Source organism: Hemibagrus wyckioides, linkage group LG04, assembly GCF_019097595.1.
Source record: "Hemibagrus wyckioides isolate EC202008001 linkage group LG04, SWU_Hwy_1.0, whole genome shotgun sequence".
In the NCBI taxonomy this organism is placed as follows: domain Eukaryota; kingdom Metazoa; phylum Chordata; class Actinopteri; order Siluriformes; family Bagridae; genus Hemibagrus; species Hemibagrus wyckioides.
The window spans coordinates 8,547,530-8,561,198 of record NC_080713.1 but is presented as its reverse complement, the minus strand read 5'-3'; the positions used below and the strand labels follow the sequence as shown (position 1 = coordinate 8,561,198).

Sequence of the window (13,669 nt, the reverse complement as noted above, 5' to 3'; positions counted from 1 at the left end):
AATCGTGTGTTGGTCCACCTTTTGCTGCCAAAACAGCCCTGACCCATCGAGGCATGGCCTCCACTAGATCCCCGAAGGTGTGCTGTGGTATCTGGCACCAAGATGTTAGTAGGAGATCCTTTAAGCTCCTCCATGGGCCCCAACTTACAGGACTTAAAGGATACTTTCAGGACTTAAAGGACTTGCAGGACTCAAAGGATACTTTTGATAGATACTGACCACTGCAGACCGGGAACACCCCACAAGAGCTGCAGTTTTGGAGATGCTCTGATCCAGTCGTCTAGCCATCACAAATTGGCCCCTTGTCAAACTCGCTCAAATCCTTACTCTTGCCCATTGTTCCTGCTTCTAACACATCAACTTTGAGGACAAAATGTTCACTTGCTACCTAATATATCCCACCCACTAACAGGAGATAATCAGTGTTATTCACCTTATTTGGTCATAATGTAATGCCTGATCAGTGTATACTACAGCCTTGAGCACAACAACAGTACATGTCCACGTGTTAGAAAGAAGTGTGCACCTTGTGGCAGCGGTGAACGGTCCAGCAATCGGTCCAGGAAGAGAACAGTCTGAAAGGTGCTCCACGTGGAGAGGTCAAAGCTGGCAATGGCTTGGCGGTCAGGGGAGTCCATGCCCCAGAGCTCGCAGAGATGCTGGACAGGCCCGGTCAGCGTGACACCAGCGGAAAGATCTGGCTCACACAGAGGAGGACCACACTCATTCAGCCAGCGCTCAAACTCCAGTCCTGAGAAATCAAGACAGAAAAATGACAAATTTCAGTGACTTTCTGTCTCTCGCTCGGCTTTGATTCCCTGCTGGAACCGTTCATGACTTAAGCTGCTGAGTCATATTTATTTAAGCATACTAAGTATCAAATAATTATGTGTGAATAAAGATTACGTACATGATGTATTGCAAAGGATCATTTACAAAGAAGCAGAGAGGATCAACAATTAAAATATGGACCAATGAGAAGAGCTGAAGGGGAAAAGCTGAAGTGCGTTCTTAAAAGCGCGTGTGTATGTGTAAGAGTGTGTGTGTAAGAAAGACCGAGAGAGCCTTACCTTCTCGCTGTGCTACACAGCTCTCCTTCAACTCAGGAAAAAACCCCAGGAAGAAATCTAGCAGGTCCTGAGCAACCACACTGCTGAACCTGAACTGCTCGATGTAGGCCTACACAAAGCAAAGAATTACTGATGTGTGTGTAAATATGTGCAAGTGTGTGTGTGTGTGTGTGTGTTTCACAGCTTTTTACATTTTTGACCCATTCTGGTGTTAATACATTTTCCGAAGCCACACACACACAATTATTTTTGGACTACAGAAATATTAGACGAATTTCCACTACCGTATTTATTTACAGCTCCAGAACCTTCCACTAACAGAAGCCACAGTAACATCTGAAACCTCTCTGTCCACTCTGTGTCTCTGTGCTCATCTAGTTTTCAAGAATATTTTTACCTTTAGTATATTTTTAGCTTTTCATATAAACACTATTTTAGTACTCGTGAGGTAATGATGACAAAACTGCTTCGTAAACAGATAAAGCAGTAAGAATTAAACAGCGCTGCAAACACCATCTACACCTAGAGCTTGGAAACAGGTTGCCAAACAGCATTTTAGTCTAATTAACACATGCTCCAGTTCTCAGGTATTAACACTGGCATGTTTTTTCACATTTTAAGGTAACATTTAATGTTATAAATAAAGCAAAAAACGTGTTAAACAGATCTTGCCGAGCTTCATCGGATCCTTGACACGGTCATGCCATGAGAATACGGTAAAGCTCACTGAAATACAATAGATATGATAAGTGATGCTGTACTTTACTGATCAGCGGAGCTTTTTAAGCCTCTAAAAGTAAGTACACCCCTCCATTAAAACCAGTCACAAGCACTGGTCTGTCACATCCACACACTTTACTAGAATTAGCGCATTGTTCTTAAATTGATCATGAAGCTTTTAACTATAACATAATTCTAGTTAAGGATCCAGAATCTGCTATTAGCAAAGGTTACAGATCTTTTCTAATCACAAAGACTTAATTTTTATCATTTGAATTTAGATAAGTAGACGATTAAAGCATCAAACCTCGCTTCAATTAAGGCATGGCGCTCTCACGGCATTTACCTTAAGGAAAGTGTCGAAGCGTTTGATGTCGCCGCACAGCTGCGAGAGGTACGAGACAAAGCAAAAGCCTTTCTCATAAGTGAACAGGTTCATCAGACTGCTGGGGTTAACCCCTGAGGTGAAAAAAAGCAGTTGAAATACAGATAAGAGTGGAATAGGGAGAAAAAATAAAACAACTTTGAGGTTCGAGGCGAGTTACCTGGCTCAAACTTGGCTTGCAGCTTGCTGACTGGATTGTTGTCTCCAAGAAGACGCATTTGTCTGTGCAGCGCGTCCAAACGAAACACCGTCTCCAGACAGGTGAGGGCTTCGCCTGCAAAAATGACAAGACCAAATTACTGAAAAAACGGATGCTGGGTGCGTCTCAAATCGGGACCCTGGCTCGTGAATGGCTGAACATGGGATGTCGGGCAACACGACCACATACACACGCTCTAAAACAATCACTGGTGTTCGTCTGCATTCCAAGACAAACGCAGAAATTGAGTCTTATAACATTTTTGACAAAAGAAATAGGAAATGTCCGTGTCGGTGGTAGCTGGTGCACCGCAGCTGCATTAAAGGATTTCGATTTAGCTCAATGTTTAGCTTTTTTGTCATTTCAACTTGCTGTGAGCTTTGCCTTTTAGAGATTTTGTAAAACATTCACATACAACTTTTCCGAAATGAGGCCCAATACAAGACGAAGAGATCAGTGCTGTGTGTGGGTGTGGGTGTGTGTGTGGGTGCGTATATGCGTGTACCATAAACCTCTGTAGTGATGCGTCTCTGTGCGTACGTAGCTAATCCCTCACTGAGCCACATCTCCTCCCAGGTGGCGTTGGTGACGGCGTTTCCGAACCAGCCGTGAGCAATCTCATGAATGACGTCGATCAGCAGGAACTCCTGACTCTCCAGAATGGAGGATATGATGAAGGTGAGACACGGGTTCTCCATGGCCACGATAGGGAATGACGGAGGGAGGAATACAATGTCGTACCTGTGGAAGAACGGAAGAAAAAATATCTGGCAACAGATTTGGTTATTAATTTATTTCTAATCATTCAACTAACATGGTCTTTATTTCGTTTCTCACTTATCGCTCATTTTAGGAATCAGTTAATCTTCCTTGTCCTTACAGAAAACATTACTTCTGGACATATCTTTGGTCATTCATAGGGCAATGTGAAACCTGAATGATGATCCTGCCGCTGGACAACCAGGAGGCTAAAGTGAAGCCTGAATATAGTCTCAAATAAACGCTCCACACTTCTCACTTCACATTACATCTCATGCCACAAAGCAAGTGCATAATGTATTGCAGTGAAACTATTTTTTTGACTTTTTGAGTCATTTCGACCATATATGGCAATAAATGCCACTTGACTCAAAATAGTGGTTAAGTCATAAGTATAGTTATTGTTCATTTTCTTATTCGATAGTATATTGAATTTTCTTAGACACACTATATTGTGTATAAACACACACCCACACAATACAGTGACCTTCAAATAATCACTTTTTAATAAAATATAAAATAAATAATTTTTGCATTTAATATATTTTTAAAAAAAATAATCCTAAAACATTTTTACAAAAATGACATTGATTAAATTCAATAAGCTGCAGTTAGGTGTAGCCTCAGTGTTTTTTGCTAGCAAAAATAAATACCTTTTATTTTATTTATTTTCAAACTATACTAAAATATTAAGGCTGTGTCATTTTCCACCAATATAAATAGAAGAAGTTTCGTAGTCTGTGGTTCACCACTTGCTTGATCATCAGAAGCAGTTAGGGGCTGCTGTGGTTTCGATGTGTTTTCGATGTGACAAATAGGGTGTAGTGAATTCAGTACTTATTCTGGTGCAGTAATTTACTGTAAGTTTTAACTGGAAATTTTATTTGTACACTAAAAATTGAGACACAGTTAAATCTGATATTTAGCAAGTCCAATCACTATATTTAGACAGATTGTGACTCCATACAGGGTTTCCCTTTCCATGCGATTTGCGTCAGAGTACAATGTAATGGTGTGCTTTTAAATAAATGATCTTAAGTGACCTCAGACTTTATGATCCAGGCACATGGAAATGCAGCAGTGCATTGTGTCATAGCTAATAATAGCTTCTTGTTCCTAACAAGCATGTGAAAGGATTAATACACACGCAGCAGTCCAGTTCAGATGGACAGACACTCACCTGCCCCACACATAAGGGCCAAAGAGCTGCTCGGCCACGTCGAGGCAGCGCTCCACGCTGCCTCCCAGCTTACTGACAGCAGAGGTCAGGAGACAGGGCTCAGCCCATACCCGGCTCCTACACACACACACACACACACACACACACACACACACACACACACACACACATCCATTGAACGAATAAATCTACATACACTTGAGACAAAAACAGAACAATATTAAAGTACAGTGCAAAAGTTTGTACACCCCTGGAAGGAATTTTATTTTATTATGCATAGGCACACGCGCATACATCCTTAATTAAACCTGGCCGTCTGTACTTTAATCTCTTAATCAGTTTTATTTACTTACATGCACACAATATGATGTTTGTTTAACCGAGGTCTTTAATCCGTCTGAGATGTGATCATGTGAACACAACGTTTCCAAGCCAACACAGGATTTACTCTTTAGCTTAGATCCTCCATCTTGGCACTGATCCTGACTGTTTTTGCAGTTTCGTCAACCCATTTATTCTCATCCTGTATCTCTGAGCTGTACGCTGTGGCATGAAAAGCATCCGGCTGATAAACCGTGTCGTAAAAGCTTCTAAAAGCTTGTCGTAAAAGCTCTAATTGCCGGGCATCTTTTTGAACCATAAAGATGAGCCTTGAGGAGAAGATTTTTGAATAATTGCGTTATTAATGCGGCAGAACTACAAAGCATGAACCACCTTGTTTTGGAAAAGCCTGGCAGTGTTTTTTTTCTTTAAATACAGAAAAACCTTGTCAACATATAGGTGCGTCACATTGTTTATGCCAGATCTTGTGTAAAAGCAACAGAAAAGAAGCATCAAGTCAATATGATGCTGTACAACCTACAGAGTATTTACACAAAACAATATCTACCATGATATTTCATTCTGCTGATTTTTCTAATGACATGGCAGCAGGATTAAAAAGTCCTATGAGAAAGGAACACACACACACAATATATTGCCAAAAGTTTTGGGACACCCCTCCAAATCATTGAATTCAGGTGTTGTGTTTCAGGGGTTGGGCTTGGCCCCTTAGTTCCAGTGAAAGGAACTCTTAATGCTTCAGCTTCATACCAAGACATTTTGGACAATTTCATGCTCCCAACTTTGTGGGAACAGTTTGGAGATGACCCCTTCCTGTTCCAAAATGCAAGGTCCTAAAGACATGGATGAGTGAGTTTGGTGTGGAGGAACTTGACTGGCCTGCACAGAGTCCTGACCTCAACCCGATAGAACACCTTTGGGATGAATTAAGGTGGAGACTGCAAGCCAGACCTTCTCGTCCAACATCAGTTCCTGACCTCACAAATGCGCTTTTAGTGGAATGGTCAAAAATTCCCATAAACACACTCCTAAACCTTGTGGAAAGCCTTCCCAGAAGAGTTGAAGCTGTTATAGCTGCAAAGGGCGGGCCAACTCCATATTACATTCATGCGCATGTAAAGGTAGACGTCCCAGTTTCGGCCTGGCTCTCAGTCTCCGCCGTAATTCATCCCAAAGGTGTTCTATCAGGTTAAGGTCAGGACTCTGTGAAGTTCCTCCACACCAAACTTGCTCACCCATGTCTGCAGTCATGTTGAAACAGGAAGGGGTCATCCCCAAACTGTTCCCAAAATGTTGGGAGCATGAAATTGCCCAAAATGTCTTGGTATGCTGAAGCATTAAGAGTTCCTTTCACTGGAACTAATGAGCCAAGCCTAATCCCTGAATTCAATGTTCTGGAGGAGTGTCCCAAAACTTTTGGCAATATAGTGCATCACAGTACCATATAGTCGAAGCTCGGGACTAAACACCTAAACATCTCGGTTTGGTCCAGTTTTTACTTCAAAGCCACAAAGTAAGAAAAACTGTATTCCAGAGAAGCCCGTGAGCGAGCTTATCGAACTTATAGAACTTTTGTTTTGTTATTTTAGTTCATATTCAAATCTCCAATCTCTTCACACGAACCTGGGCCCGATGTCTGCGTGCTGTAGATCTCCAGCCACCAGGGCCACTAAGTAGGCAGGAACAGGGTACTCCATAGAGAACTGGAACAGCCGGTCCTGCTTAGAGTACACACTCCTAGAGGCACTCATTAGCACCGTCACTCCATCTGGAACCTGCCAGACAACACCACACACACACACACACACACACACACACACAGAGAGAAGAAGCTGAGCGGAAAAGACTGGAGGGATAAACGAAACTGTGTCTTCACTCAAAGTGAGAAAAACTAGGTGAGAACATCTCAAAAAAAAAAGAAGAAGAGAAAGATAGAAGACATGCTGCATCTAGAAAGTGAAACAAATCCAAGAGTCGGATTTTGATGTCATGAGGTTGTGAAATAAAACCAATGGAACATGTCAGGGCGTGCCATTACAGGGAAATAATCAATGATCAGGTCTGATCTGATGAGAAGCCGTGTTGCTGCAACCTCCCTGAAGTTCCTGTAACAGAACGTCCTAAACTTTGTTCCGTTTGTACCGCGGCAGTTTATTAAAGAACATGTTGTACTTTTTATCCGTTTATAGTTACATTTAAGATCCACAAAACGAGTTGCGTTACTCAGGTTAAAAACACTCAGGTCGTGCCCTCACCAGCCTCTCTGTCCTGTGGAGTTCGTCATGGCGGAAAATTTAGAGCTTTACTTCTCACTGTGACACAGCGCTTATAACCATACACACTCACTCCATAAAGGCACCTACATAACACAAGGTTCACCTTTACATATCAGTGTTAAATAAAACAAAAAAAAAGAAAAATCGCTCATAAATAAATCCATCCTGCACTTACATACACCTCTACTTCTCTATGAATCTATTAAAAATCTAGTTCTACTTCTATTGTCCTCTGCATGATACATCACTTTGCTTGCATTTCCTCAATTGTACGTCGCTTCCGATAAAAGCATCTGATAAATGAATGAATTTAAATGTAAATAATATCTGCACTGGTGCTCTGTAGGTCCCTCTGCTAGCCGGTAAAGAAAGGGAAAGAGTTAAGATTAGATGACAAGTTTGCTAGATGCATGAAAACAACTTTACGCTGTTAACCTACTGCACCATAACCTCATTTATCTCATAACGTACCTGCTTACCGCTTGGATGCTAACTGCATTCCGTCGCCTCTTTCCTCGTACTCCGACCCGAACAATAAAATCAAACCTAACAGCTCGGTGTGTGTTGATCAGACTGCCTGGGCTATGAAACGTGTACCACACTCACCCTGATGGTAGCCGAGTAGGTGCTTTTGACAGCTGGAGTGTCGAAGCAGGGGAAAAAGGAACGATTGCACACGGAGTGACCCTGAGTGAAGACCAGCGGCCGCGTCTGACCACACGTTAGCTCTGTGTCCAACCACCAGATCTGAGAGAGAGAGAGAGAGAGAGCAGGAAAAACGTCACAGGGGAAAGAAACCAGGTAAAAAATTCAGACAATTCAAAACACATTTTCATCATTTTCAGTCGAGTGTTTTATTTTGCTTCAGAGAGACAAGGTATTGTATTTATATTGCACTCTGCTCAGTAATACCATTTGTACCTTTTATATAACACCTGAATGGAATTACTGTTTCATTTACTTTAATAGAAATCGTATTGGAAGTATGTTATACTACACGGATCAGGCATAACATTATGACCACATGCCTAATATTGTGTTGGTCCCCCTTTTGCTGACAAAACAGCCCTGACCCGTCATGCACTGTGTATTCTGACACCTTTCTATCAGAACCAGCATTAACTTCTTCAGCAAATTCAGCAACAGTAGCTCGTCTGTTGGATCGGATCACACGGGCCAGCCTTCACTCCCCACATGCATCAATGAGACTTGACCGCCCATGACCCTGTCACCGGTTCACCACTGTTCCTTCCTTGGACCACTTTTGATAGATACTGACCACTGCAGACCGGGAACACCCCACAAGAGCTGCAGTTTTGGAGATGCTCTGATCCAGTCGTCTAGCCATCACAATCTGGCCCTTTGTCAAACTCACTCAAATCCTTACTCTTGTCCATTGTTCCTGCTTCTAACATCAACTTTGAGGACAAAATGTTCACTTGCTGCCTAATATATCCCACCCACTAACAGGTGCCATGAGGAGGAGATCATCAGTCTTATTCACTTCACCTCTCACCGCTCATAACGTTATGCCTGATCGGTGTATAGTTTGATTAAAAAGGGTGTCTCCAAACGTTTGTTTTTATTTTATGTTATTTTTTTCAATTTTATATTTATTTATTTATTTTCAGACAACCTTTAAAAATGCCTAATACTGAAATCTCATCTCACAACATTCTCATGGCTGTTTCTGTAAGCTGGCACAAGGTTTGCGACGCTCTTGCCAATCTGGAAGCCATATTTGGGAGAGATGACTGTGTGTGTGTGTGTGTATAAAGAAAAGCTAATCATGTAGATCTTTTTCTTGTTAATTTCCTCTACACACTGAGACTTTTTAGACGTTCTATAGTGTTGCTAAACTAGTAGCTATAAATATAAAATCTCCCATTACATCCTGCCTTGTAGCTCCGGTGCAAAAATAAGAACTTTAGACAGCAAACATGTCTTGGCTGTTGGGACTTCATTTGGGATAAGCGAGAAATTTGTGCCAAGCTTGTATTTTTACCATATTCACATGTGAAAGAGAACATGAACACGCTTCACGATTGGTGATCCTCTGACATGAACTTTCCGTTTTATTTTTCTAGCTTTTCCTGATTGGCCAACTCTTATCCAGCCTAACTCTGGGACTGACCCTGAACCAAACCCAACTCAGCTCCCTAGGAATGTGTTTATGTCGTCAAAAAGCCCGATTCTAAGAAAAATCACTGAAAGGAACATGTAGATCCGTGTAACTCATTGACGTCAGCGGCCTGGTACTGTATGAAATCATCAAGGCAAAGCCACGCAGAATAAGAGTGCCTCCTTGTACTGTACACAAATGAGAACTGAAAGTGAAGTGGAATATTAGATAAACAATGAAAAAGACTCATTGGGGTAAAGAGTTTCTCTTGGCTATATTTAGAGCAGGGATGAAACTCTGCCTTCACTGATACGCTCTGTAAATAATAGTCATGTGCCACACGGTTACTGCGAGCCTTAACACCACTTTGTCAAGCAAACAGCTGCCTCGGCTTTGATCGCCGCCGTCTATCTGTATTCAGATCGAGCGCAGTTTAGTCATTTCCCTGCTTTTTTTTGAAACACACCAAGAACAGATGAGGCATTCATCTGCTTTTCATTTTACGACTGCTTAATTCTTATAATCGCAAGATTTTCTAATATTCGCACCATTCAATCCTGTTCCAAATTTTCTAAAGGATTCGGGGATTAAATAGAGGCTGCTTTATATGCATCACTGTGAGATTTCCAAATCATCAACAAGGACGTTCTAAAATTTATGCACCATGTGCAAATGCAGTCTCCTGGGCCCAGTGCCCATCTCTTAAAAATGCCAGATTATTTTGTCCCCTTGACAGTCCTCTCCATACAGAAGCCCTCGATAAGCAGATCCACTATCACAAGAATACAACACCTAGAACATCCAGAAGCATAATTACTGCCTGAAACGAGAATAGTAATTACGATTAAACTAAGTTAATTATGAAATTTCTTTTTCCTTTTTCCACGGTTAAGTTGATTTGCATGGATCTGCTGATATAGATTTACAGGCGTGGGCATACCGTCTCGCTTACGTCAATGTATCCACATAATCCGCTCGATTATCCAGGGTTGGAACTGAATTTTATAGAGAGGTTGCAATCTAGGAACAGGAACATCCGAATTAGGCACGATCACACGAGCAATAGCTGTTGTGCTGAAGATCAACACGGCTGTGGGTAATAAAGAGCCGAGACAACGGCACGATTACTTTCTTATATTACTTTCTATAATATTAATCCTTTCTATAGGAGTAATATATTACGTAAACAAAATGATTTCAATGATATTTCAGACACGATATTTCGTTTTTTACTCCGTCAATGAAAATACTTCCTATAGAAGCAGCTGGATAAAGTGTTGCGTGTTGTTATTTGTATCGATGTAATAAACTACTGCTAGGAAATTGAAATGTATGTAGACAAAACAGACTACATATCAGCGCTCTTGGAACGCCACATGTCCCATCAAATTAGTAGACAAGAACTAACGGTTTCAAAATGTATAACACCACAGCAAACATCTAACGAACGCCTCGTCTAGCTTAAGATCTTGATAACTGCATCAGGGATATTCCAAAAGCCATTGGGCTGGAGCTGAGAACCAAAACATGATACATAAACCTTGAGCCATTTTCATACGCATCTCTTTACTGATACCTATGAAGCCTATCTTTTCCTTTGTAAAATGTCTCCTCTACCCAGTCCTTCAGCGGAAAGACTCCAGCACCACGACTGCCCAGATATTAACTGGGTAGTGGACTATTCTCAGCTCAGCAGTAACACAGACACGGTAGTAGTGTGTCACGCACAGCTACGATTTTTACACACCTCTGCTCACTGCTCGATTCACACAGGATGTGCTCAGGATGCTTGAAAACCCCAGCAACAACATTTATCTCATAGCAGTATCACACACCACCATGGCAGGGTCACTGAATGGTCCACAAACCAATTAATAATATCTGCTCAGATGTGGTTGTATATACTGGTCTGTTTCCACTGATGGAAGTTGAGATGAAGTGGGCTAAAAAAAAAAAAAAAGGCAGTTTATAAGTAATCAAATGGTCACAGGTTCCCAAACTTGACCCTGGAGTACCTGTACATTTTAGTGCCACAAGATTAAATAGAATTTGAACCAGTCAAATGTTCTGGACAGGAGGTTCTCCTCCAGGACCAGGGTTGAGAACCTGATCAAATGGACAGAAAGGTAGAGGACACTTTGTCAAACCCTCATGGAGAGGTGCTGGGACATTTGAAATATGCTCTAAAGGAGCTGGAAAGAGTTAGATGATTACCGCAGGTCCGTCAGTAGTGGTGTAGCGGATGGTGACCCGGAAGGGCCGGTGTGGCCGGATGGCGGCTGCGGGGAGCGCGATGCGGAGCGAGGACCCGTAGTCGGTGAACGGTTCGAGGTTGTAAGAGAGAGAGAAGATGATATCAGGAGATCCGGACGTTCCCGGGACCTTGCAGTCCACAGAGTGGATCAGTAAAGACGGGTGGACGTCCAGCACCAGCGTCTGGACACCGGCTTGCAGCGTCGTCAGCTCAAGCACCTGCCAGCCGGTGATCTTCTTCAGGCCGAAGTTCACACGCAGGTCCAGGTGGAAGTGGCGCAGTGAGAAGCTGTGGAAGTTGGATGCCGAGGCGACGTCCACCAGCCGGCAGCGACCGAGTGATCGAGCTCCGTCCCGAGCTTTACCGGCCACGGGCAGAGCTTTACGGCAGCAGCAGCACAGCGCCGCGTTCAGCTCGGCCATGGCAACGCTCACCACCGGCTCGAGATATATATATATAAAAAGTACAAGAAAAAAAGTTCGCACAAACAAAACGGGGCGAAGGTGCAAACACACGACACACTTCCTCTACAGCTGTGACATGGCTGATTCCTTTAGAAAAACACACAAAGACTGAACAAAGTTTTAAACTGGACTGAGAATCACTCCAGCAAATAGAAGAGCAAGAACCATACTGCCAAACAAAAACATCTACGTAAAATCCATCGGGACCGCGGAGAGCAGACAGTTCATCAATCCGTCCTCCATTAAAGAGAGAAATATCACAGCTTTCAATAAACCGGCTGGGGGTGAAACTAAAGGGGGAAAAGACACCTCGGTAAAGCTGAAATGAACGAATCTATGTTGAGTGACTCCCTTTACAAAACAGGAAGTGAAAACAAGGAGGAGGAGGAAATCGCTCGGAGACCAGAAAGTTTTGGAAGAGCTAGAGGGCGCTGTGGAGCCGCAGCTCGGCCGTGTGTGTGTGTGTGTTCATTTCACTACAAAGTCACAGCATTTCAGCATGAAATGGATTTGTACTTTTTTAACAAATTCATTTTAGCCCGAGTTTATATATAAACGCGCTCCTTTTAATGTGTTATTTCCCCCCCCTTTATACCACAGCGAGGCTCGATTCGCATTGTGTCTATCATCACGGATTGGAAAGTAGTTCCGGCTGCAACATAAACGAAAATTTATATTAATGCGCGGGTTCTAACGCGCTATCGTTTCTATAGTAGCAGCCATCGCACTAGTGTCACATAATCTGATTACTAATGATAAACTTGTTTAACTTAGTAAAGTGTATCATGGTTGATTTTTTTTTCTTTGTTGTTGTTGCTAAATATTTAGTTAAGATTTATGGAAAGAATCTTGGGTTTTTCATTCAAAATAGTTTAATAGTATATATATATATACACTATATTGCCAAAAGTATTCGCTCACCCATCCAAATAATCAGAATCAGGTGTTCCAATCACTTCCATGGCCACAGGTGTATAAAATCAAGCACCTAGGCATGCAGACTGTTTTTACAAACATTTGTGAAAGAATGGGTCGCTCTCAGGAGCTCAGTGAATTCCAGCGTGGAACTGTGATAGGATGCCACCTGTGCAACAAATCCAGTCGTGAAATTTCCTCGCTCCTAAATATTCCACAGTCAACTGTCAGCTGTATTATAAGAACGTGGAAGTGTTTGGGAACGACAGCAACTCAGCCACGAAGTGGTAGGCCACGTAAACTGACGGAGCGGGGTCAGCGGATGCTGAGGCGCATAGTGCGAAGAGATCGCCAACTTTCTGCAGAGTCAATCGCTACAGACCTCCAAACTTCATGTGGCCTTCAGATTAGCTCAAGAACAGTGCGCAGAGAGCTTCATGGAATGGGTTTCCATGGCCGAGCAGCTGCATCCAAGCCATACATCACCAAGTGCAATGCAAAGCGTCGGATGCAGTGGTGTAAAGCACGCCGCCACTGGACTCTAGAGCAGTGGAGACGCGTTCTCTGGAGTGACGAATCGCGCTTCTCCATCTGGCAATCTGATGGACGAGTCTGGGTTTGGCGGTTGCCTGGAGAACGGTACTTGTCTGACTGCATTGTGCCAAGTGTAAAGTTTGGTGGAGGGGGGATTATGGTGTGGGGTTGTTTTTCAGGAGCTGGGCTTGGCCCCTTAGTTCCAGTGAAAGGAACTCTGAATGCTTCAGCATACCAAGACATTTTGGACAATTCCATGCTCCCAACTTTGTGGGAACAGTTTGGAGCTGGCCCCTTCCTCTTCCAACATGACTGTGCACCAGTGCACAAAGCAAGGTCCATAAAGACATGGATGACAGAGTCTGGTGTGGAGGAACTTGACTGGCCTGCACAGAGTCCTGACCTCAACTCGATAGAACACCTTTGGGATGAATTAGAGCGGAGACTGA

The 13,669-nt window shown here is 42.8% G+C and overlaps 1 protein-coding gene across 1 annotated transcript in view; it reads right to left on the bottom strand.

The window, feature by feature from the left end:
• rnpepl1 (arginyl aminopeptidase like 1) overlaps positions 1–12,150 on the bottom strand; it is a 14,248-nt gene extending 2,098 nt beyond the window's left edge. The window contains exons 1-9 of the mRNA XM_058388243.1: positions 11,268–12,150; positions 7,538–7,678; positions 6,279–6,430; positions 4,314–4,430; positions 2,880–3,115; positions 2,336–2,449; positions 2,137–2,249; positions 1,071–1,179; positions 527–751 (exon numbers count right to left, since the gene is read on the bottom strand). Of these exons, the coding sequence (XP_058244226.1) occupies positions 527–751; positions 1,071–1,179; positions 2,137–2,249; positions 2,336–2,449; positions 2,880–3,115; positions 4,314–4,430; positions 6,279–6,430; positions 7,538–7,678; positions 11,268–11,729 (1,669 nt within the window). The 5' untranslated portion in view covers positions 11,730–12,150. The remainder of the gene's footprint in view (positions 1–526; positions 752–1,070; positions 1,180–2,136; positions 2,250–2,335; positions 2,450–2,879; positions 3,116–4,313; positions 4,431–6,278; positions 6,431–7,537; positions 7,679–11,267) is intronic.
• Between the last annotated feature and the right edge of the window lie 1,519 nt (positions 12,151–13,669).